The sequence below is a fragment of the Indicator indicator genome, chromosome 35, assembly GCF_027791375.1.
Source record: "Indicator indicator isolate 239-I01 chromosome 35, UM_Iind_1.1, whole genome shotgun sequence".
In the NCBI taxonomy this organism is placed as follows: Eukaryota; Metazoa; Chordata; class Aves; order Piciformes; family Indicatoridae; genus Indicator; species Indicator indicator.
The window spans coordinates 6,220,341-6,243,199 of record NC_072044.1 but is presented as its reverse complement, the minus strand read 5'-3'; the positions used below and the strand labels follow the sequence as shown (position 1 = coordinate 6,243,199).

The 22,859-nt window shown below is 54.7% G+C and overlaps 1 protein-coding gene across 2 annotated transcripts; it reads left to right on the top strand.

Moving 5' to 3' along the window:
• The first annotated feature begins 344 nt into the window (after positions 1-344).
• On the top strand, positions 345-22,857 carry BLTP3A (bridge-like lipid transfer protein family member 3A). Of its 2 annotated transcripts, none has more exons than XM_054395998.1 (21): positions 345-388; positions 7,163-7,325; positions 8,797-8,835; positions 9,247-9,338; positions 9,531-9,720; positions 10,263-10,403; positions 10,952-11,122; positions 11,279-11,450; positions 12,517-12,603; positions 13,173-13,337; positions 13,855-13,997; positions 14,707-14,848; positions 15,252-15,448; positions 16,128-17,662; positions 18,106-18,299; positions 18,956-19,107; positions 19,210-19,357; positions 20,360-20,631; positions 21,107-21,215; positions 21,736-21,833; positions 22,290-22,857. In XM_054395998.1, the coding sequence occupies exons 1-21, from the start codon at positions 345-347 to the stop codon at positions 22,413-22,415; spliced, it is 4,380 nt and encodes a 1,459-aa protein (XP_054251973.1). In that variant the 3' UTR covers positions 22,416-22,857. The 2 variants fall into 2 exon arrangements, with proteins under 2 accessions (XP_054251973.1, XP_054251974.1); XM_054395999.1 differs by having other exon boundaries at positions 19,210-19,361; positions 20,370-20,631.
• The last annotated feature ends 2 nt before the right edge of the window (positions 22,858-22,859 follow it).

Below are 22,859 nucleotides of genomic sequence, written 5' to 3'. Positions count from 1 at the left end.
GGCAGCCTGCTCCAGGCCTCCAGCACCCTCACACCGAAGAAGTTTCTCGTCCTGTTCAGATGGAACCTCCTGGGCTCCAGTTTGTGCCCCTTGAAAGCAAGAGGCAGGAGAACTTCACAGTCGGTGAAGCAGAAATGCTCGGCACCCGCACAAGAGCCTCACTCACTGTCATTTATCGCAGGGACAGAGCAGCCTGACGCCGCTGCTGCCTTCCCGGGGCCACTCGCGGCGATGTGCACCGGAGCCGCCAGGGGGCGCGGCACGGAGGGGCGGGCGAGCGGGCGGGGCGGGAGGCGGTGGCGGTCGCGATGGGGTCCCGGCGCCCGCGGCCCTGACCCCGCGGCATGGCTGGCATCATCAAGAAGCAAATCCTGAAGCACCTCTCCCGGTAAGGCAACGGCGCCCGGTACTCCTTCTCCCCTTCTTTCCTTCTAAGGCAGGGCCGAGGATCCTGTGGCCGCCGTGGGACCTGGGGAGGCAGAGCGCAGCTGGCGGCCCCGTTGGGGCCGAGGGGGGTCTGGGATCCCGCGGTTATGAAGCTGTCGGGCCCCGGCGGGAGGTCCGACAGCCCGAGCGGACCGAGAAGCTGCCGGATGTGTGGCTGTGGAACCGCCAGGTCCGGGGTGGAGGTCTGAGAGTCGAGGGGGCTGCGGGAGCTCGGAGGGAGAGAGGGCCTCGAGCTGCAGTGCCCGGAGGGGTCGTGAGGCCTGGCGGTGTCTGACAGCCTCCGGCTTGTGCTGGCCGTGGGGAACGGGCCCAGCCCAGCCCGCCGCGAACAGGCCCTGCCGGCCTCTCTGCCCCTTAGAGCCCCGGGTCGGTGCCCGCGGTGTGCCGGAGCAGCGGGGGAGGCCTCCAGCCCGGCCTGGCTCCTGGCGCTGCTGCCGGTCCTGCCTGGGTGCCGGCAGCGCCGGGGAGGGGCCGGTCCCCGGGGGCCTGCGTGTCCCCGAAGAATACAAACAAACGGCTGAAGGGTCTGAGGAGGAGCGAGGAGTGCGCTGACACCTGATACACCCAGCGCAGGAACTTGGTTGTAGTTCTGGTTATGTTTTGTTGTTGTCAATGAAGCTCCTTAAGGGCACCGAAATGTGCTGAGGACATCATCAGGTGCTTTGTGTGTGAGGCTGCGAGGCAGAAAAGAGCTTCAGCTGTGGCTCTGCCACTGCCTAGGGGTTGACCTTGGGGCCAGTCGTGGTGCCTCGGTTTCCCAGCCTTGAGAGAAAAGATACCCTGGAACTAGCAATTCTTGTGGCATCTCCTGGCCAGGGGCATAGCTTCCCTCTGCACCGCTGGAAGATCAGAGTGATGTGCACTGAGCAGTGGCACACTGAGGATGGTGGTGAGGGCACAGCACTGCACGGTGCTTTATGAGCTGTGGATGACCAAGACCCTTCCATACTTACTGGTGCTGAAGTACAGGTACAGGGCAAGGGGCTTGAAGGGAGCTGTGTGGGGTCAGGAAGGGGTTTAGACCTGCGAAACCTCCCTGAGCCTGGTGGTGAATGCTGAGAGATTCTGGAACCTCAGAAGAATGCCTACAGACTTCAGGCAGCCTCCTCGATAAAGTATCTGTGGCAGGGCTCCCCACTCAGCTTTCTGGGCACTCCACCAAGCAAAGAGTGTACCAGAGCCTGCTGCTCGGTCTGCTTGGTGCACTCACTGAGGTGAGTGTCTGACACCACAGATCTGCCTTTCTGTCCCATTCCGCTTCAGCCCAGCTCGTCGTGCTCCTCACTGATTCAGCCTTCTTGTCAGGAGGCACTGAAGTGTTTGTGACAGAGAGCAGCTCTTGGTGGAGGCTGGAGTGGAGCTGGCTCCTCTTCCTGGGTACCACCACTCCTAGGAGGAAAGATTTTGTGTGCCCAGGTGGCCAAGATAGCCAATGGCATCCTGGCCTGCATCAGGCATAGTTTGGCCAGCAGGAGCAGGGAGGTCATTGTACCCCTGTACACAGCACTGGTTAGGCCACACCTTGAGTACTGTGTCCAGTTCTGGGCCCCTCAGTTTAGGAAAGATGTTGAATTGCTGGAGCATGTCCAGAGAAGGGCAATGAGGCTGGTGAGAGGCCTTGAGCACAAGCCCTATGAGGAGAGGCTGAGGGAGCTGGGACTGTTTAGCCTGGAGAAGAGAAGGCTCAGGGGAGACCTCATTGCTGTCTACAACTACCTGAAGGGAGGTTGTAGCCAGGAGGGGTTTGGTCTCTTCTCCCAGGCAACCAGCACCAGAACAAGAGGACACAGTCTCAAGCTGCGCCAGGGGAGGTTTAGGCTGGAGGTGAGGAGAAAGTTCTTCACAGAGAGAGTGGTTGGCCATTGGAATGTGCTGCCCAGGGAGGTGGTGGAGTCACCATCCCTGGAGGTGTTCAAGAGGGGATTGGACGTGGCACTTGGTGCCATGGTTTAGATAGGCATGAGGTGTAGGGTGACAGGTTGGACTCGATGATCCTTGAGGACTCTTCCAACCTTCTTGATTCTTGAATCCCAGGTGGGTTTGGGTTGGAAGGGACCTTAAAGCTTATCTTGTCCCAACCCCCTGCCATGGGCAGGGACACCTCCCAGTAGCTGTGGATGTAGACTGTGGATAATTCTCCCTCTTAGAGTAACTTTTCTTGCTGATGCTTTTAGTTACTGTTGCTTGTTGAGCTCTCTTATCTCGCAGTGTTGCAGCATGTTCCTGCCCAAAGTTCCAGGGAGAAGAGGGAGTCAGGGACAGCAGTTGCTGTCTTCCTACCAGCTGGACTTGATCATTTCAGGTGGTTGGTCTGATCCGGCCTCTCTCACACAACTGCTGTGGATGGTTTGCAGAGATGCATTCTGGACACAGTGTTGCTCAGAGATGGTTTTTCATTCTGGTTTCCTTTCCTCTAAGTGCCTCACCTTCACACTCCCCGTGGGGCTTGCTTTCAACTGTGCTCATTTGCCTGCGAGAATTTTGCTGCTGAATCATTAATCTGTTTTTCTTTCCTGCTTTCCGTCTGCATATGAAATAATTCCTTGTTCCTTTGTTGTGTCTTCATTTGAAGCCATTTCTGCAAGGAGGGGGTGGGTTTGTTCCTTTTCTGTTGGTAATTTGTAAGGAAAGGCCAGGAGAGACAGAGATCAGGGCTATGTGAGGGGGTGTTCCCCCCAGCTGTTCAGATGAAGCAAGTCAGAGGTCCAAAGGGCTGAGAGTGGTTACTTGTGCTGATCTGTTCAGCTGAGCTTTGCCACCACTGGCAGAGCTGAGCTCTGAAGGTATTTCAGAGGACTCTGCCTGTGGGGAGCTTGAGCAGCTTCAATTCCTCAAGCAGAACAGCCTGAAGACTTGCAGCACTTTCACCATCTGTGCATTTCACTCCTTTGTCCTATATTTAGCTGGGAAAGAAAACAGATTGGGTGGGTTCAGCTTTGCTGCTTCTGCACTGGCACTCTGCTGCAGCAGCAGATCCTGCAGAGGATGTTTACAGCCTCCCATCAGAGCTGGCTGGGACAAAGGCCTCTTCCTCCCTGTCGGAAGCATCAGCTGCTTGCTCTGGGCTTCAGCCTGAAGCTGCTTTGAGCTCTCTGAGCTGCACAACAAGAGCAGTGCTTGGTTGGGTTTCCCAGCCTGGAATTATTTGTGGAAGGGCCTCACCTTGCTTCAGAATAAATCCAGTGGTCTGCCTTTACCTCTTCCTGGATTTCATAGAATCTCAGCAGGAGGTCATCCAGTCCAACCCCTTGCTAAAGCAGGGCACCCACAGCAGCTTGCCCAGGAAAAGACTATTAAGGTCATCAGGTCCAACCATTATCTAACTCTGCCACTACTGCACCATCTCCCTGAGCACCACATCTAGATGGCTTTTAAATACCCCCAGGGATGGCCACTCAGCCCCTGTTCTGATGGAAATACTGAGACCAGGCTGTTAGGGACCCACTTTGTGCAGGGCAGGGCAGGGGGTGCACACCTGACAGGATCTGGCATTCTCCTATTGGTGATCTCCAAACCCAGGGCTGCTGTGCTGCACTTCACCACAACCACCAAGTGTCAGTTTCTGGAGTGTGTTTTGCTGGGTGTGAGGTGTTCCTGCCCCTCACTGCTGGAGAGGGTGGTCTGCTGCTCCCGGAGTGCTAACAAGGCTGTCCTTGCAGCAGAGAGGAACTGCCCTTGAGCAGCTCAGGAGGAGGCTGGGTGTCTCTTCACCTCAGCTGCTGGGTTTTGCAGAGCCTTCTGCTGGCCCTGTGGAGTCTCTTCACACCAAGGGGACCACAAAAGGATGGAAAGGAGCTCTTCTTCCACCCTCTTACTTCTGCTGGACTCCTGGAGCCCTTGGCTCCTCTGCAGCTGCTCAGCTGAGGCTGTGATGTCACAACCTGCTGTTTCTGCAGGCTGCAAACACAAACAGGTGGGGTTGCAGGGCAGCTCATTTCTGGAAGCTGAGCCTTCTCACTTGAGTGTTTCTTCATATGTATCTTTCAGGTTTTCTTTTGTATGATATCATTTGCTTGAGGCTTAGTTGTGGGAAATTCCCTGGCAGCTGAGGGGGTTTGCATTCCAGATTTCAGAGCATGGGGCAGCTGGCATTTAAACTCTGCTGAGCTTCCAGCACATGAGCTGAAAATAGTCTAACAGTTCCTTTGGGAGCTGGGCTCCTTTGCTGCTGGCTCAGTGAGTTTCTCTTCCTTGTCTGCAGCTCGGAATGCCTCAGTCTGGAGCAGTGTATGTGCTCAGCACACAGAGCGTTCACAGTCACACCATAAGCCTTTCTTTCTGAAAGGCCTTTGACTGCTTCTGGGTCTTCGAGGCAGCAATTTTTTCCCCTTTTTCCCAGGCTTTGGTCACTTGCTCAGTTTTATTTCCTCCAAAATTATTTTCAGCTTGTTCTTGGCCATGTGTCCTGCAGTTCAGCTTCTGCTGCTGTCTTCCTTGAAAGTGTTGCTGTATGTGACAGTCCCTGACCTTTTCTTGCAGCAGTCATGAGCCTTTTCTCCAAGTAAACATTGCTCTTTGGCTCCTGAGATAAGATTTGGTATGAGGGGAAGTGCCCTATCAGGGAAACTTTTGGGTCACAGTTTAGGAAGATGAAAATCTCATCATCCTGTCCAAAAGCAGCCAGGGTTCTGGGGAGGATTTTGGATAAGCAGCAAATCTGCAGTAGCCAGAGTAAAGTTTTGTGATCTGGGTTTTGGGATTCATGTCTGATGTCTATAGATTACACATTTGTGTTCCAAGCAGAAAATCTTCACCTCTTCCCTTGTTCTTACACCCTCTGGAGCCAAGAGCCTTGTCTCCTGCAGCAGTTTCCTGGGGCTGTTGCTATTCCCTCTTCCTTTCCGGCTGTGGGTGAGGAGTTGCCCCCTTCCTGCCCACTTGGCTCAAGTACTCTTCCATCTGCAGCTGACCCTCTGCCAACAGATGATGTTGGCTATTAAGTAACTCAAGGTCACTGCTGTGCTGCTAATTAGCTCTTGCATCTAATTACCATAGTAACAAAGATATTAATAGCAATAGCTGTGCCTGACTGCTCATTGTGCTGGCAGACAATAGGCAGTGATTGCTGCAGGAGGAGAAGCTGAGGCACAAGATCTCCTCTGAGCTGGGAAGCTGCTGATGAAAGGGCTCCGGGAGCACGTGACTGCGAGGTAAGGAGAGGGGTGGCTGTGAGCTCCAGCATCTCCTGACATTGTCTGTCTGTCTGCTCCCTTGGAGGCAGTGTGGCCTGGCAGCCATGAGCACACGTTTATTGTCTGTGCTAGCCTGGCCCTGCACCAGCAGTCAAACCTGGCCAGACAGCCTCTTGCCAACAGTGGTTTGTGGCCTCTGGATGCACAGGTGATGACCCTGCTTTCCCTATGCCCCTATATGTTTCTTCTGCATTAGCAGCTGAAAGCAGCTTCCCCGTCTCAACATGCTTAGCCTGGGATGAGGATTTGAGAGAGCAGAGTTTTGATCCTTGCTTGGAAAGGGTGAGAAAGCTGCTCTGTGCCTCAGCCTCTCTATTCACAGCAGCCTGCGCTGTGCCAAGGGCTTTTCTCTTACCTACCTGTTCAGGTTTTGTTTGGTTTATTCTTAGTGTCCAGTCCCAGGTGGACAACAGCTAGCAGAGCTGGTCCTGTAGTGGAAGGCAGTGCTGACATCCTAGGGGTGTCTGGGCTGATGAGCAGCAGGGGCTGAGCCTGACAGACACCCAGCTCTGCATCTCCCCACCAGAGAAGCAGCTGCTGCAGCACACTTTGGGATGTTTGGTTTGTGCCCTGTTGGACTTGGCTGCCTTCCTGGGTGTGTTTAAACAGGAGGGCCTCTGGTTCAAGGGAGTGACAGGTTTAAAGTGGATGTGTCAGTCTGGGGTGCTGGCAAGGGTGCCATAAAGCCAGTCTGTAATCAGCTGTCAGGGGGTACGTGGGGAGGAAGGTGACAGAACGGCACAGCCAGCATCTGGCTCAGGCTGTGGAGTTGCAGGAATCAAGGTAAAAAGCAGTAGCAGGCAAATGCCCGGCTGTTGGTGCCACCCTCATCTGCCAGGAGCTGCTGCATCAGTAGCACAGGGCTGACATCATTGACTCCTCACCATCCACCAGACCTGTTCCTAGTAAGGCTCTGCAAAGGCTCTTTGGCCCCAGGGAGCTCAGGGCTGCCTGAGCAGCAGCTGCCTGCTGCCTCAGCCTGTGTTCTGTTCTCCCTCCGGCTTCTGTGGCAGCCACAGCTGCTGCCACCCCTGGCAGCTTTGCTCTGGTTCCTCCTCCCCTCTCTGCCAGTGGCTCTGTTCGAGCTGCCCTTTGTGCCTTTCACAGAGTAAGAGCTGCTGCTGCTGGCAAAGGAGAGAGATGGGCAGCGTGTGACCAGCTGAGCCTGATTCTGCTGACCTGGGGCTTTCTTCCTGCTCTGCACCACTGTGCAGCATTAGCAGGAGCATGGGTGAAGGTGTGGAACAAGCCCTGGCCTCAGGCCTGGGGACGTTGTATGGCAGGAGATCCCAAAAGGCCTTCAGGCCCAGGCTGATTTTCTGCCATTGGAAGGACTTTGCCAAAGCACCGAGCGGATTTTTATACTTAGTTACTCTCTTCAAGGTTCCTCTGGTCTCAGCACCTCTCCTGGGACATGGTTTGGTAGCTGTGGTTGTGCTGAGCTGATGCTTAGACTGGATGATCCTGGAGGCCCAAACAGTTCTGGAGTTTGGTGTTTTCCAAGTCCCTCTCTTCTCTTGTAGGTTCACCAAGAATCTCTCCCCAGACAAAATCAACCTGAGCACGCTGAAGGGGCAGGGGCAGCTGACCAACCTGGAGCTGGATGAAGAGGTGCTGCAGAATGTGCTGGAGCTGCCCACCTGGCTGGCCATCACTCGAGTCTTCTGCAACAAGGCATCCATCAGGGTGAGCAGAGGAGGCTTCTGCTGGCAGCTTGGTGTGGTTCCCTCCACGCATCTCCAAGCCACTGCTCTGGGTGTGAGATTTGCTGGTGGAACTCACTGAGGTGGCCACTGCAGGTTGCACCAAGTGTCAAGCACTCTGCCCCTGAGGGTGGCCAGCAGCAGGTGGTCAGGATGCTGAGAGGAGCCCAAGGGCAGCCTGTTGTGGTGCATCCTCACCTTCAGGTGACTTGTGAAGCCAGCAGTGAGGTCTTTGCATTTAGCAGCCACTGATGGGTTCCCAGGGGCTTGCCCAGGTTGTTTCTGGACCCAGGGAGATCCAGAGTGTGCTGTGGCAGGGAATGTCACAGCTTATCCACATCAGCTTCTGCTGGTGTCCAGTCTGGGTGCTGGTTCTAGATGGTAGCCTCCTGGATGGAACAGAGCAGTCATTCCCTGCTCATCACCTCCCTGCCACCTGAGGCTTTACAGAGCTCTCTGCTCACTCCCCAGTCCCTGCTGCTGTCACACTGGAGCAGTTTTGGAGGCTTCCCTCATCCCTCACTCAGTTTTTGATAATGCTGCAGAAGACTTACAGCCCTGAAAGAGGGTCAGGAAGTAGAGAGAGGTGGAGAGCAGTTCCCTGCAGGCCTGCTTCTGCTGTGAGCTGCTGTAAAGCAAGGCTAGAGTGGTCTGAGTGCTGAGAGCACAGCAGGGGGAGGAGAGTAGCACACATGGAAGCTGCTCTCTGCACCCAGCCTTTATCCTCCCTTTCCACACAACATTGCTGACATTGTGCCTGCCCTTGCACTTCCACACACTCAGCTCTGACAAATTCTTCCTCTTTGTGCTTTTTAGAGCAAAAAAATGTTTTTTTGTTTTTGTTTAGTTGGTATGAAATGCCAGATTGCTTAATCTTGCTTGGTGCTGCCCACAATGGCACTGCATGACTGCAGAAGTGTTTAGTATGTCCAGGAGGCAAACACAGTTCTGCCCTTCCAAGTGCCAGTGGAAGTTTGCTCCATGCTCTGGTTTTAGACTCGAGCTGCTTAATTTAGTAACAAACATGTGCTCTCCCTGCTACCAGAACTGCAGAGTAAGCCTTGCTGGGAGGATACAAAAATGGATCTTTGGGGGTTGTGCACAGGCTTCAGAGGAGTCACCTGATTGCCAGGAACAGCAGCAGCTCAGTGCAAATTCCTTGAGGACGGGAAGGTTCTCCACAAAGGGATGTGGCAAACTGGAACTTGACCTGCAGGGTGTCTGTTACTGGTGGTGACACCTGAGATCCAAAAGAGGGCTTGGAACTGGTGGCTGGAATATCTGCACTTGCCTGAGGGAGCCTGCTGCAGCTGGCCACCAGGAGACTGCTGGGTTGTCCCTGTGGGCATTTCTCAGAGGGCTGGGGCTCAGACTTTGCCCTCAAATGGTTTTCTGCAGCTTCTCAAACTACAGTGTGGAGATAACTCTTTGTAACCTCAGCTTTATTGTTTCAGATCCAGTGGACAAAGCTGAAAACACATCCAATCTGCCTGGTAATGCTCTCTCTCCTTCATCTCTGTCTTCCTCACTGGCTGTAGTCTCTCTTAATTGAGAGGAATTCTGCAAAGGAAGCTGTGAAGTGTGTGTTCAGAGTTGCACTGACCTAAATCCTCTGAGGCCTTAGCACATGGGAAAGGGGAAAGTTGTGAGGGGAAAGTTTGGTGGTGAGTGAGCTCCCACAAGAGCCACATCTCGCTGCAGCATGGGGCTGGGCTGGGCTCCCAGGGAAGTCCAGGGCAGCCTTGTGCTTGGCTTTGTCTGACTCCCACTGCTGGGGGTTTGGCTCTGCTGCTGTGACAGCTCTAATACATGAGATTCAGAGCTTGGTTATCCCTGCCCCAGGGCCTTGGGGCTGAGCTGGGGTCTGCTGGTGGGGTCAGTGCTGCTGTGTCCTGTCTCTGCAGTACCTGGACAGGGTGGAGGTGGAGATGCGAACGTGCGAGGAGCCGCGGCCACCCAATGGACAGTCTCCCATTGCTCTTGCAGCAGGCCAGAGGTCAGCCCCACAGCCATGTGGTTCCTTCCTGACACTCTGCTGGGGGCTGCCTGCTCTCAGTGATTAACCACTACCCCTCTGCACTTGGGGCTGAGGTCTCTCGCACTGCTCAGAGTCCCTCTGTCTGTGGCCTCTGTCTGCTGGGCCTCCTGTTGTGGCAGGAGCTGATGTGGAGGGCTCTTCTCTTTGCAGTGAATATGGCTTTGCTGAAAAGGTTGTGGAGGGGATGTTTATTGTCATCAATTCCATCACCATCAAGATTCACTCCAAGGCCTTTCATGCTTCCTTTGAGCTCTGGCAGCTCCAAGGCTACAGTGTCAACCCCAACTGGCAGCAGAGTGACCTGCGGCTCACCCGCATTACTGACCCCCAGAGAGGAGAGGTAAGGACCTGCCTTGGGTGTTTTCCCCTCCTAGTGCACACAGGAGAGCAGCCCGTGTGCTGCCCTGGCCCTCTGAAGCAGTTCAGCTGCTTTCTGAGCTCTCACAGTGGTGGTAGGGAGCAGTGAACTTGCTGCTGTTTGCTGGAACAGAGTTATGGGAGCTGACTTGTGCTCAGAGCTTTCTCTGAGCTCCTCTCGCCTGAGAGAATGCAGCTGGAGAAGCTTTAATAGAATGGTTAGGGTTGGAAGGGACCTCAGAGATCATCTACTCCAATCTGTTCCAGAGTCTCACCACCCTGGTACTGAAGAACTTCTTCCTCAGAGCCAGTCTAAACCTCCTCTCCCTCAGCTTCAAACCATTCCCTCCTGGTCTTGTCCCTAGTGCCATTGTGGCTTGTCTGTGAGATGTAACCTGAGACATGATTTTGGCTTTGCACTGAAGTTTACAGAAGTTCCCTGAATAGTGTTCTGGAGCCTTGCTCCACTGCACCCCTGATGAGAAGTTTCTGAGGGCTCTCCACTTTGCTGTGCCTCTCTGCTAGGTTCTGACGTTCAAGGAGCTGACCTGGCAGACACTGCGGATAGAAGCAGATGCCACTGACAATGGTGACCAGGATCCTGTTACTACTCCCCTGAGACTCATCACCAACCAGGGGAGGATCCAGATCTCTCTCAAGAGGAGGGTGAGAGTTTCCTCCTCACTTTGTAGGAGACAGACTCACTGCCTGGTGCACTGCTGCAGATCTCCTCCTGTGTTCCTCAGCAGCCGTTCATTTCCTGCACAGGTGTTGAGCCCAAGCTGCTCTCTCTCACTGTGGTGCCTGTTGGAGGCAGCTCTGTTCCTACCAAATGTCAGAGCAGTTTATTTCCCAGGAGAGGGTATCGTGTGGAGCAAGTCTTTAAATCCATGCGAATGTCCCAAGCTGTCACCTCTTTACAGGCAAATGGAGGCCTGGGAGCCTTATTTTTAGCTGTCAGGGGAAATGTGGTAAAAAAAAAAGTTTAAACCATCCTTTTATTTTTAACCAGTGAGCAATTTGCCTCCTACCAAGGAAGTGGCTCTGGCTGCTTTCCTTCTCAGAGGAGGTTCTGTGGATGTCCAGCCCCTAAGTTAGCTTCTCAGAGGAGTGTCAGAGCAGCAGCTGCTGTTTCTGCTTCAGCCTCTGTGTGTTCTGAAGAAGGCATGGATTTGACTGCAGTTCTTGAAGCCCCTGGCTCCTTGCTGTTTCAGACCAAAGACTGCAATGTGGTGGCCTCTAAGCTAATGTTTCTCCTTGATGACCTGCTCTGGGTGCTGACAGACTCTCAGCTGAAAGCAATGATGAAATATGCAGAGTCTCTGAGTGAAGCCATGGAAAAGTCTGCCCAGCAGAGGAAAAGTATGGCACCAGAGTCTGTACAGGTGAGCAAGTCTGGATGTTGGTCTGCCAGGAATAAGGGGAAGGCAGAGTGACAGAGCCAGGTTTTGGCTCCCAGAGCATCTCCTGGCTGGGAGCTGGCGTGAGGCCAGCATCGTGTCCTGTTTGGTGCTCTCTTCAGCTGCCTCCTGTCTCTGCAGGTCACACCACCTGCCCCCAGCACCCAGCAGTCCTGGTCACAGCCCTTGGGGGCCAGCCCCAGCAGCATTGGGCAGTACTTTGAGCAGCATGACATGAAGGAGTCCTCCTACCACCTGCTCATCTCCCGCCTCGACCTGCACCTCTGTGACGACAGCCACGTGCGCGGCCCTGGTACCGGCCAGCACCTCACACCCAGCACCGGGAAGGGCACTGGCCCCTGGAGAGGGCACTGGCCCCTGGAGAGGGCACTGGCCCCTGGGGAACCAGCAGCTGCTGCTCAGCTGATGCAGGGATCAGTGCTGTGTCTGAACTGGTGCTAGGAGATCATTCTCGTCCTTGTAGGACAGTCCTGGGCAAGTCCCTCAGGGGATGTGGCTGTCTGTGGCCTAGTTGCAATGACAGAGGATATGCTGTAGGAAGAGTCTGGTGCTGAGCAGTGGCAGGAAGGTGTGGTGGTTCACACTTGTTCTGACAGGGCTCAGGACACAGCAGCCTGGCTGCCAGGATGCCCCCTCCCTGGAGGGAGGCTCAAGTCCAGGCTGGATGAGGCCTTGAGCAACCTGGGCTGGTGGGAGGTATCCTTGCCTGTGGCAGGGGGGTTGGAGCTGGATGAGCTTGAAGGTCCCTTCTAGCCCATCCCATTCTGTGATTGCTTGCCCCCTTGCACAGACCATTCCCTGCCTACTTGTTCTTCTGAAGCAAGGCTTTGCTCATTAGTGTCTGGGTTACTGCTGCTTCCCCCCTGCTCAGCAACAAGTGCTTTCTGCTCTTCTGAGGCAAATGTACCTCCCTCCCCAGCACAGACAGCTCTGAACCAAGCTGTACTGTTTGTCCTTGGACCTCTTCCCTTTAAAAAGGGAACTGGCCCCTCTGCACACATCCAGTCTGTCACTTTCTTCTGTGCTGCTGTTCCCAAGACCTGAGCTCAATTTCTTTGGCTTGGTTTCTCTGGCCCTGCCAGGAAGTGTTGGAAACTCAGTGCTGGCTCTTGTGGGGAGAGGTAGCTGATAGGGGCCTGGGAAGTGATGGGATCCTGTGTTCTGGTATTTGAGATTCTAGCTCTAGTTCTCACACCAGGAACTGTTTGCCTCTCACTTTGAGTTGTCCTTCTTTTTTTTGCCTAGGACAAGCTCTTGAATGATCCTGGCCAAGGTGGCAATCAAAGCCACATTGTGAACTCTGGACCAGACTAGAATTGCAGAGCTGTTCATGGTTTCCTTTGTTCTGTTTTCCACAGGTACTTTGAAGCATGGGATGCTAGGAGGTGCCATTCAGCTGACCTTCAGGAGGATGGCTTTTGACTATTATCCCTTCCACAGAGCAGGTAGGCAACCTGTAGCCTCCCAGCATGAGCCAGGGGATAGAAAAGAATCTGAAGGACAGTGATGCTGTAGGGCTGCAGGCAGGACTTGGAAGGAAGGCTGCACAAAGGGCCTCACAGGAAGGGTTACTCTGATTCAGCTGTCAGTGGATGTCTGACAGGCTGCTGGCAGAGCAGAGTACAAAGAGAGGAGTAAGTTACTGTCTGGTGTAAAGAATAAAGCTGGAACTTTCCAGTTGCTTAAGATCTGGATCTGGTTCTCGCACCTGCCTGGTTGGTCCAGAGGGGCTGCAGGGACCCTTACAAGAGAAAAATCTGTAGTGAATTGAGGGTTCAAGGAGAAGTGACCTTGGCTTCTTCCCAACACTTGGATGTGGGACACTTGCTGGCAGGGCCAGCTCTGTTGTGTGGAAGCCTGCACTTATTCCACAAGCACTTAGTGTGCTGCAGATTGCAGGTGCCAGGCATGATACCAGAGAGCTGCACAGGTCTGGGCACCTTTGAGGGGCAGAAGAGGGTTCTGTGTATCCAGGAACCTGGTTTTCAAAGCCCGGATGTTTGCTTTCACACAGGAGATGCCTGCAAACATTGGGTGAGGTACAGTGAAGCAATGGAGACAAGGGGACAGTGGGCAAAGAAGCTGGTCAGTGACTTTCATAGCAAGATTGAGAAACTTTATGAAGAAGCAGACCCTGCATTTGCCAGGACTCCACCTTCCCCCTTCAGAAGGAAGCCAGGTAACAATGTCTGAGCAGCCCCCTAACAGAGCAGGAGCTGGTAAGGATTTTGTCCCATCCAGCACTATCTGATCCAGCAGCTGGTTTGTTGGTGCAGAAATCCACAGCACACTAAAAGCCATCAACATGATGGCAAAGGGAAGTGGTGATCCTGCTGGACTAATGCTGCAGCAGGCATTGGCAGGCTGCTGTGGGCCCTTTCTGGGCTTATTTACTGAGTTTCAAAGGGATAAATACTGAAAGTCTGGCTGCAGAGTCACAGAATGGCTTGAAGGGAGCTGCAGAGGTATCTCATGCACCCCCCTGCTGATGCAGGTTCTCCTGGGTGAAGCCTTCCTGAGCTGCAGAGCAGCCTCAGCTTCCCCAGGGCTCTTCCCTCGGGACTTTTCCTTGCCTAGCTGTGCCGCTCTGCTGCTAATGCCAGGGCTGTAGGCACCTCCCTGCTGGTGTGGATGGTGAAGCTCACTGCAGAAGAGGACAGTAAACCCCTGCTGGTTCTGCTTTTCCATCTCCACAGATACTTTGCTGAGCCCTCAAAAGGGTGCCTCAGAGAGAGGCTGTGCCCCCCCCAGCAGCTTGACGCGGCTCCGGCACCCTCCCTGGAGCCGCCTCCGTTCCAGCTGCCTCCTGGTTCGAGTGGATGACTTGGATGTTCACCAGGTGGGGATCTGGGCTGTGGCTGGGCAGGGGCCTTTCGTTTTGGAAAAGAAACCTCCTCTGATCTGATGCAGATAAATCTGCTGTCAGCCAGGGCAGTCAGAGTGTTGCCCAGAACAGCCAATGCTGCTGTGCTGCCTGGGAAACTCCTCAGCCACTCCTGAACTGCTGCTGATGTTCATGGCCAGGGGAAGCTGCAGGGTTAACCACAGAGTTCCTGTGTCCACTTCTGAATTTGCATCAGGAGTTAGGCAGGCATCTGAGAAGTTAATGAGGATGTGGCTCGTGACAGGGGAGCACTAAGCCTTCCTCCATTCTCTGGCTCAGAAAGCATCACCAGCCTGGCTCAGGCTGTGTGCCCTTGTACCCTGCAAGCACTGCAGGGGCATGACCAGCACCAGGCCCTGTAATGGGCTGGGCAGCATCTATTAGTCTGGCAGGCAGCTGCAGTAGTTTTCAGCTGTGTTTGTTCAGTGACCTAATTCTAGTTGTCCTGGCTCTTCCTAGCAGTGACAGGAGACATAAGGAACTAAATTCCCTCAAAGGAGAGGAGCTGACAGTTGTAACAGGTAGAAGAAGGTTTTGTTTTTGCTTGGAATCGGAGTGTTTGATGTGTAAAGGAGATGCATCGAGCAGGGGAGACTGCAGGGTTACTGGGACACTTGGTTTGGCCCAATCCATGTTCAGCACAGCTACATGCTCTTGTTTTCAGGTTTCTACAGCTGGGCAGCAAAGCAAGAAACCCTCCACCTTGCTCTCATGTAGTAGAAAGCTCTTCAAGCTCCCTGATCAGGTCTCTGCCATCCATATTGAGTTCACAGAGTATTACTTCCCAGACAGTCAGGACTTACCAGGTAATACACCAAGGTTAGCAGCTTTTCTCAGAGCTTCTCAGCCCCCAGTTCCTTAGGAGTGTTGCCCTGTTACACATTCTCTGCCTCTTCATTTTTGTTTAATTTTCTGATCTTTGCCTCTCTTTTGTGTTTTGGAGGGGGTCAGAGGTGGTGTGGTGCAAAATGTGGAGGCAAAGCTGTGCTTGCAAAAGAACTGATACAGGAACATACTAAGGGAGCTGCTGTGTCTGCTCAGCTCTTGGGGTTTTGCCTTCCTGGTTAGCACTGGAGCAGTGCTGCAGGGTACTGTGCAGATGACTTGCTGTGGGTCCCAGCACACCTTGGTGTTGTCCCCCTGAGCTGCAGACCATCTGAGATTCTTTTTCTGCTGTTACTGATCTGTCTTAACCCCTTTTCATTCTAGTTCCATGCCCAAACCTGTATGTACAGTTGAATGGCCTGATGCTCACCTTGGATACACCAAGTGTGCTCTGGATAAACCTCTTCTGTCTGGATCTGTACCGCAGCTTGGAGCAGTTCAAAGCCATCTACAGACACCTGGAGGACTCGGGCAAGCATGATGAGCACATCGATGTCCGGCTGGATGGCTTCCGGCTGAAGGTACTACTGCTTCCCTTCCCAGGCTTCTCTCCCTCCCTGCTGTGGAAGGAACACCAGACCAGGGTGTAGCTGGGATCTAGGAGAAAACAACACCTGTCCCCTTCTCAGGCTTTCTTCTGTCCAGCTCTTGTGTTTAGCTCTGTTTTGATCTGTGGGCAGTAAAAGAAGTGCTTGAGCCCTAGCCCAGGATGGGCAGGGCAATGTTTATGAAATTGATGCTTCAAGGAGGCACAAGTTGTTTTCTGGACTTCGGCATTGCCTTTGACACCTGTTCTGTTCCCAGTGGTGCTGTGTGCTGCACTGGTGTCTCGTGGTGTTAGTCATTGACTGTCCTCGTTAGCACTCATGGGGAGGTTTAAAGGCCTGAAAACACAGCCAGACCTTGCAGAGAAAGATCAAAGTGAATGCTGGAAGTTGAGCTGCTGCTGAAGCCATGGGTGGTAAAAGAGCCAAAAATAAAAGCAGTGTAAATGCCTTCCTGGCTGATCCCTCTTCCTGAATTGTTTTCAGGTAGGGATAAGCTGAGCCTAGTCAGGCTCCTGGGGCTTTTAGAACAGACCAGGAGTTCTCGGGTGGTTCTGTGTTCCACCGGTGACCTCCCCTGCAAATGGCCAGGAAGGGGCTCTGTGTGAAGTTCCACCCTCATTGCTATACCTGCAATGTCTTTCTCCCTTTGTAGCTCAGCATCCCTGTGGAGAAGAAGGTGGCTGAGCACCGGGATCGGCCGCAGGCACTCTGTGTCTGCCTGGCAGAGGTGGCTGCCACCAACACTCGCCATGCGCCCGGCTGTGGCTGCCACGACCTCCAGAGCCTCTTCCGGAGATTTGCCAGCTCAGAGTTCTTCCACTCCAGCTACAGCAAGTTCCCAAGGGCTCAGGACACCTTCAGCCTGCTCCACACTCTGTTCCTGCACCATGCCTATGAGGTGGAGGAGAGGCCTCGGAGGCCTGCAGGCTCTCCCCAACCTCCTCACAGAGCCTCTGCCTCTGCAGATCTCTGGTCTGTGAATTTCACTGAGCTTTCCCTGGACTTCGAGGGGGCTGAGAGCTCCAAAGGCAGAGCCCTGAGCTTCATTGATCCTTTTCCCCTTTCACTTTGGGCCTGCCTTCCCAGGAGATGGGGGCAAGCTCAGATAGCCAAGCGACAGGAGCTGGCTGCCTCCGAGTTGAGAATGAAGCCTTCTGCCAGCTTCAGCAATCACTCCCAGGGCAAGAACCTTTCCAGAGAGCATGGGGGGTGTCAGAGATCAAAGACTGACCAGGATCTGAAGAACATCTGCAAGGTCCCTGAGACAATGGATGTCTTGGGAGAATCTGAGTGTGAAATTGATGATGGGGTAGATAAGCAAGAGTTGGAAGCCTCTGCTGACATCCATGTGCTTGTGTCCTCAGCTGTTCACGTCAAAGTGCGGCTCAACCACTACCAGTACCTGGTGCTGCTCAGGATGAAAGAAGTTCTGCAGGCGCTTCAGGAGCAGCTGGCCCAGGATATCCAGGAGGTGACTGGCTCTCCTTTAGACCCCATGTCTGCTTGTGTGGGTGTGGTGTTCCACAGTGCTGAAGTGGCCCTGCTCATGAACCCAGTACCAGGGTCTATACTGGAGCCCAGGTCCCTTGACTCGGACACAACCAGCCTGATCGAGTCGGAGCTATCCCCTTCAGACAGCAAGGAGGGGCTGGCAGCTGAAGAGAAGGAGCTGAAGTCAGAGACCATTTCAGAGAAGGGACCGTGCAGCCCCCCAGGGATCCCAGAGAACAGTGGTACCAGTGTGAGCAGTGTCCCTCTGGAGAGGCTCCCCAGATCTGCAAGTGATGGAGCTCTGGGTGCAGCTCCACGCAGTAAGCGTATAGAGGAGAAAGGTTTGATAGAGGAAGCACATGAAGCTGTGGAAGCCCTGGCTGCAGAGAAGCTAGCAGAGACCAGCAGCCATCCTCAGAGCCCTCCTGCCCTCCCTTCTAGCCCCAGCTCAGACACGCAGCCCTCAGGCAGGGGAAGTGTTGCTCTCAATGGGCAGGCAGAGCTCATCCCTCTGAAGAACATAGAGGTGGACTTGTCCAGTGCACTGCACATCACCAAGGATGCCACAAAGGAAGCTCTACATGCGACCATGGACCTCACCAAAGAGGCCATGTCTATAACAAAAGATGCTCTGAGCCTGAGCAAGGAGAAGATGACCTCCACCATGCAGAAAATGCTCTCCCTGCCCCCAGCCAAGTGAGTGAACATCCTCCTGTGCCTCCAGCTACAGCGAAGCTTCTGGGACAGGGGGGAAATGTAGGCCAGCTGCTCCCCTTCCTTCCATGTCATTGGTATAAGAGATCTTTATCTCCTGGGGGTGGTCTAAGTGCACCAGAGTCTGTCTTGCAGGTGCTAAGAGTCCAGCCCAGAATCAGTATAATCACAGAATTCTGGAAGGGACCCTCCCTGTCCAACTCCCCTAGCAGGGACACCCCCAGCTAGAGCAGGCTGCCCAAGGCCACATCCAGTCTGACCTTGAATGTCTCCAGGCCTGTGGCCTCCACCACCTCCCTGGGCAGCCTGTTCCAGTGTCTCCCCACCCTCACCCTGCAGAGCTCCCTGCTGATGCCCAGCCTAGACCTCCCCTGCTGTAGCTGGCCTGGAGGTGAAGCTGTTTGCCTTGGCCTCTATTCTCGCAGGGATTCTGTGCCCAAAGGAGAGGAAGGAGCAGTGACCCCGGGTGGGGGTAGCGGCAGCCGCATGCATTTCTTCATGAGGAGGACCTCATCCCAGCACTCCTTCGACACGCCCTGGGTGGACGGGGGCGGGGCCGAGGACAGGCTCTCGGTGGACAGCGACGGCAGCGACAGCTTCGTGCTGCTGACAGACTCCGGTGAGCGGTGCCAGGTGGGGCCTGGCCAAGGCTCACGCAGGGCGGGCTCCCACCGTGGGCAGCTGCTCTGAGCTGTGTTGGTGTGCAGTCCACTCATGTCGCTGTTTGAAGGCCAGGAGCAGTTCCATCTCCAGTGTCCCTCCCTGCTTTGACAGATTCCTGCCCCTTGAGATGGGGAGCAGGGCAGGGGGGAATCCCTGCACCTCACAGTGGGGGTGAAGTCCTTGGGCTGCACTAGAGCAAGGACTGTGTAACTGCCTGCAGCAGGGTGGGTGCATGGAGGGAAGGTTTAGGAGGGATTTCATTGGAAGGTGGCTAAGCCCTGGCCCAGGCTGCCCAGGGAAGTGGTGGAGTCCCCATCCCTGGAGGGCTTTCAAATGTTGTAGATGTGGTGCTAAAGGCCATGGTTTAATGGTGGGATTGGCAGTGCTGGGTTGATGGTTGGACTCAGTGACCTTGGAAGTTTTTTCCATCCTTACTGATTCTCTGGCTGGTTGGAATTGAGGAGCACTGAGCTTGGCTTCAGCTCTCCATGGCTCAGGCTTACCTGAGGAGCTGCTGTAGGCTGCTGGCCATGAGACTCAGGCAGATTCTGAGACAGTCCTGCTGAAAACCAGGAAAGGAACAAGCTCAAGTTGTTGTTCTTTCCATTTCAGAACCCAGCCTCAACCCTCTCCCCTCAGGGCATCTTCCCCAGGTCCCCAGTGGCACAGGCAGCAGAGCAAGCTTGCTGGGTGAGGAGGAGGAGGCAGTGTCTCCTGAAGTGAGCAGCTCCACTTCACAGAGCGAAGACCCCAGCCTTCAGCTGGTCAGTTCTGTCTCTTCTCACTCTGATGGCTCCCAGGGCATCTGGAAGCAAATTCCATGGGAATGTTTGTTTTACTGAGTGACTTGTCACTGCCTGTTCCAGGTGTCTGCCCTGGTGCTGAAGATGAGGGAGGTGAGCTGTGGGATTGAGGCTCAAGGTGATGATTTGTCTGTGGCTGTGCAAGTGATGGATGTAACTCCAGAGCAGCTGAGTAACATTGGCATGTGGCAGTACCTGCATGGCTACCTGGGTGAGCCACTGGAGTCTGCTGGGCTCCACTTCTACAAATGGCCTTTGTCACCATCAGGGAATAGTCCATTGCAACTTGTACTGCAGTGGTGGCATGCAGTGTGGGTAGGGTGGACTGTGACTTGTGGGGGGAACATGACTGTAAAGGGCCCCTCTTGCTGTTAGGGGTTTCCCAGGTGCCTGCCCAGCCAAGCTCTGTGGGGTCCAGAGATCCTTGCTGGGCTGTTTGGAATGGCTGCTGGGGGACATGAAATGAACAAAGAGTGAATGAAGTGATCTGGGAAACCCCTGAAGCTGTTCCTGCCCTGAGAAGAGTTCCCCCTCCCTGGAGGTGTTCAAGGCCAGGCTGGATGAGCTCTGAGCAGCCTGGGCTGGTGGGAGGTGTCCCTGCCCATGGCAGGGGGTTGGAACTGGCTGAGCTTTAAGGTCTTTTCCAAGCCAAGCCATTCTGTGATTCTGGGCTCGGGTACTTCCCCAGGGCTAAAATCGAGTTCAAACTGAAAACAACAAACCACAAAAGCAACTAAAAACCCAAAACAAGCAAGCCACAAGCCAACCCGACTCCAAACGGAACTGAAACCGAAAGTGACAACAGCCCAGAGGCTGCAGGGCGAGCTGGGGCTGCGCTGGGATCGCTCCCTCCCCCTCCGGTTACAGTTCCGCATGTGGCCACGAGAGGGCGATGTGGGATGAGGTGTGGAGGGCCTGGGGGGGAATGGTCCCTGCGGAGCCCGCCGTGGGCAGCTTCTGTATCTGCAGGAGAGCTGGTTCCGAAGTGTGCTGAGGTGGTGAGAGGGAGGGATGGGTCTGGTGGCTGCCGCAGCCCAGCTGTGGTGTGAGTTCCTGTGGCCTCGTTTTGCCTGACGGATGGCTTCAGACTGCTCTGCTCAGCCTGACTCTCCTGCATCTGCTCAGGAAATGGTTTTCTCTGCAGCAAACCTCAGCACAGCCTTCTCTCAGTGCTGTTCTGAGTTTGTGCACTCAGGACACCTCCTGCAATGAGCTCTCTGTCCTGCAGTCCCGGAGCAGCCTGCAGGCCCGGAGGCCGGCAGGAGGCAGCCAGCTCTGTGCCTACGCTTCGAGCTGGGCCCTGCTGCTGCCCTACGCTCGCCGCTCGCCCTCCAGAATGGCTTCCTGCAACTGCTGCTCCACACCTACACTGCAGAGCTCCTCATGTCCTTCCTCACCAACCTGGGCCCCTTCCTGGAGGATGAAATAATTCCAGAAGTGATCCCCATGGAGATAGAAGTTGTGGATGCCAAAATCACGTTGAAGGTTGGTGTGTGGGGAACCAGAGACTCCCCCCAGAATGGCAGCCTAGGCAGAGCTCACTTGCAAGGTTCTTCTTTGGAAGGGGTGCGTGGGGTTGCTGCAAGCTTCTGCAGAGGTCTTGTTTGCCTGACGCTGTTTTGTTTTGCTTCTGAAAAAGGGCTGAAGGAGTCTCAGTGGAAGTGTTGAGTGATAGGTGGTGGAGAAATGGGGAGTCTGATGTTCAGGTTCTCTCCCCAGCTTTGTTACTGAGCTGTTTTGCAGAGTCAAGGGGAAGAGCTGAACACCTCTGCCTCCAGGTGCTGCTGTGGGGTGGGAAATATTTGATCTTTTCTGTAGGGAATTCTAGATGAAAGTCATGAGGTGAGAGCAGGCTGGTTAGGAGGGGGCCAGCTGCTAACACCACTGCTGTGCAGGCTGGGGCAGGGAGAAGCCTCTGCCAGAGCTGGCACTGAGCACAGCTCTGCTGTTTGTTCTGCAGGATGACAGCCCCCAGCTGTACCCAACCTCCCCTGGCCCTGTCCCTATCACCCTAGCAGTGGATCACATCGTGGTGAGGCGCAGGGACGATGGAGTCTTCTACCTGACAGGTCAGCAGCAGCAGCAGCCAACTTGGGGTCCTCTGCCTGCTACCCCCCCAGGCTGTGCTGGAGGTTGAGTGCTGTGCTCCTGCCTGGAACTGAGCTGTGATGGGGGCTGGGCTGGGCTGTGACCAGGCCTCTCTCTGCGCTGCAGGCATGGAGTGAATCTGTCTGCAGCACAGCACCCAGGCCCTAGGGCTCTCTAGGTGCTCTTGTTCTTGCCTCCCTGGTTCTTGCTGCTTCTGTTGCTTTGTTTGCACAGCACATTCGGTACCTGGGGCAGAACTGGTTAATACCTGAGCTGGCACCTTGAATGCATGCCTGATGTTTCCTTCAGTTCACACAGGACAGATTGCTGTTCCTGCCCTTCCTTTAGCTTCTCCATTGGCAGTGGGAATGAGAGGAGCTGGTTGACCCTCTTTAAAAAGAGGAAAAAGGGGGGGGGGGGGGGAGGAGAAAAGTTAAAGTCGTTTTTTTTGCCCTGTTGTGTTAATGCCCCCTCCTGAGTGTTTTCTGTGCTTCTTTGCAGCTCCCCAAGGGCAAGGCTTACCAAAGCAGGAGGAACCTGTGTCAGCGCTTCAGGAGCAGAAGGGCCCTCTGGAGAGAGTCTCAGCAGCAGCACTGCAGGTGAGTCACTGCTGCCTGCTCTGCACAGCAGACTGTCTTGGTCTGCAGTCCTTGGCAGGGGAGGTGTGCAGCAGGGGGCAGAGCACACAGCAGCCTGCACCTCCTCTGCAGCCACTCTGAGGAGCAGGGCTGCCTGGTCCAGGGGAGGCTTTCTTGTTCCCTTTCAGAGATCTGTTGGTTTTGATGATTGGCTCCATCCCCCCACTCCAGGTGTCCTTTTCTTTGTTAGAAAAGGGCAGATGGAGACTGGAGCTGAGGAAGAAATTCTTCAGAGTGAGGGTGGAGAGACACTGGAACAGTTTGCCTACTGCAAGGCAGCAGGGGGCAGTTTGTTGCCAGTGAGCTCTGTGAGGCTGTGGCACAGACTGCAGCTCATCCCTCTGAGCAGATCAGTGGCTGGCTCTGCCCTGCTGCTGCCCTTGGGGAAGTCCTGCTCTGACTTTTTTCTTGTTGTAGTTGAAGGAAACGCCAGAGCTGCAGAGGGAGCTGCAGACCCTGAAGATGGCCCTTGCAGAAGCCAATTTGGACAGGGCTCGCCTGCTGCAGGAGGTCAGGAAGTACAATCCCCTCTTCCAGCTCTGACACTGCAGGGGCAGGCTGCAGCTGCTCAGGAGGACTAGAGACCATTACCAGTACTACAGCAGCCAGTTTGATCCTATGGCTGCTACATGAACAGCCTCCTGGAGCCTGCTGACCTCAGCATGGAGACAGCTGGGAGGGGAATGGAGTTTGCAAGAGGGAGAAGGGAAGGGGTGGCAGGGGAGGAACAAGGAGGAACTGCCTGTCTGCAGCCACTTTCCTCTGTCCTGGCAGTGTGGTGCTGCCTCTGTCCCTGAACCAGGGCAGTGGTGAGCCTGCAGCCAAGGACAGAATTGAGGCAGAGATCCAGGGGTGCTCCTGTGCCTGCTCCTCTTCCCCATGTGCAGCCAGGAGTGCTACTTGCCTTAGGTGGGGTGCAGGGGTGGCCTCCACCTATAAGTCACTGCATGGCTTGGAAGTGTGTGGGTGTCAGGGGTCTGGGTGGGT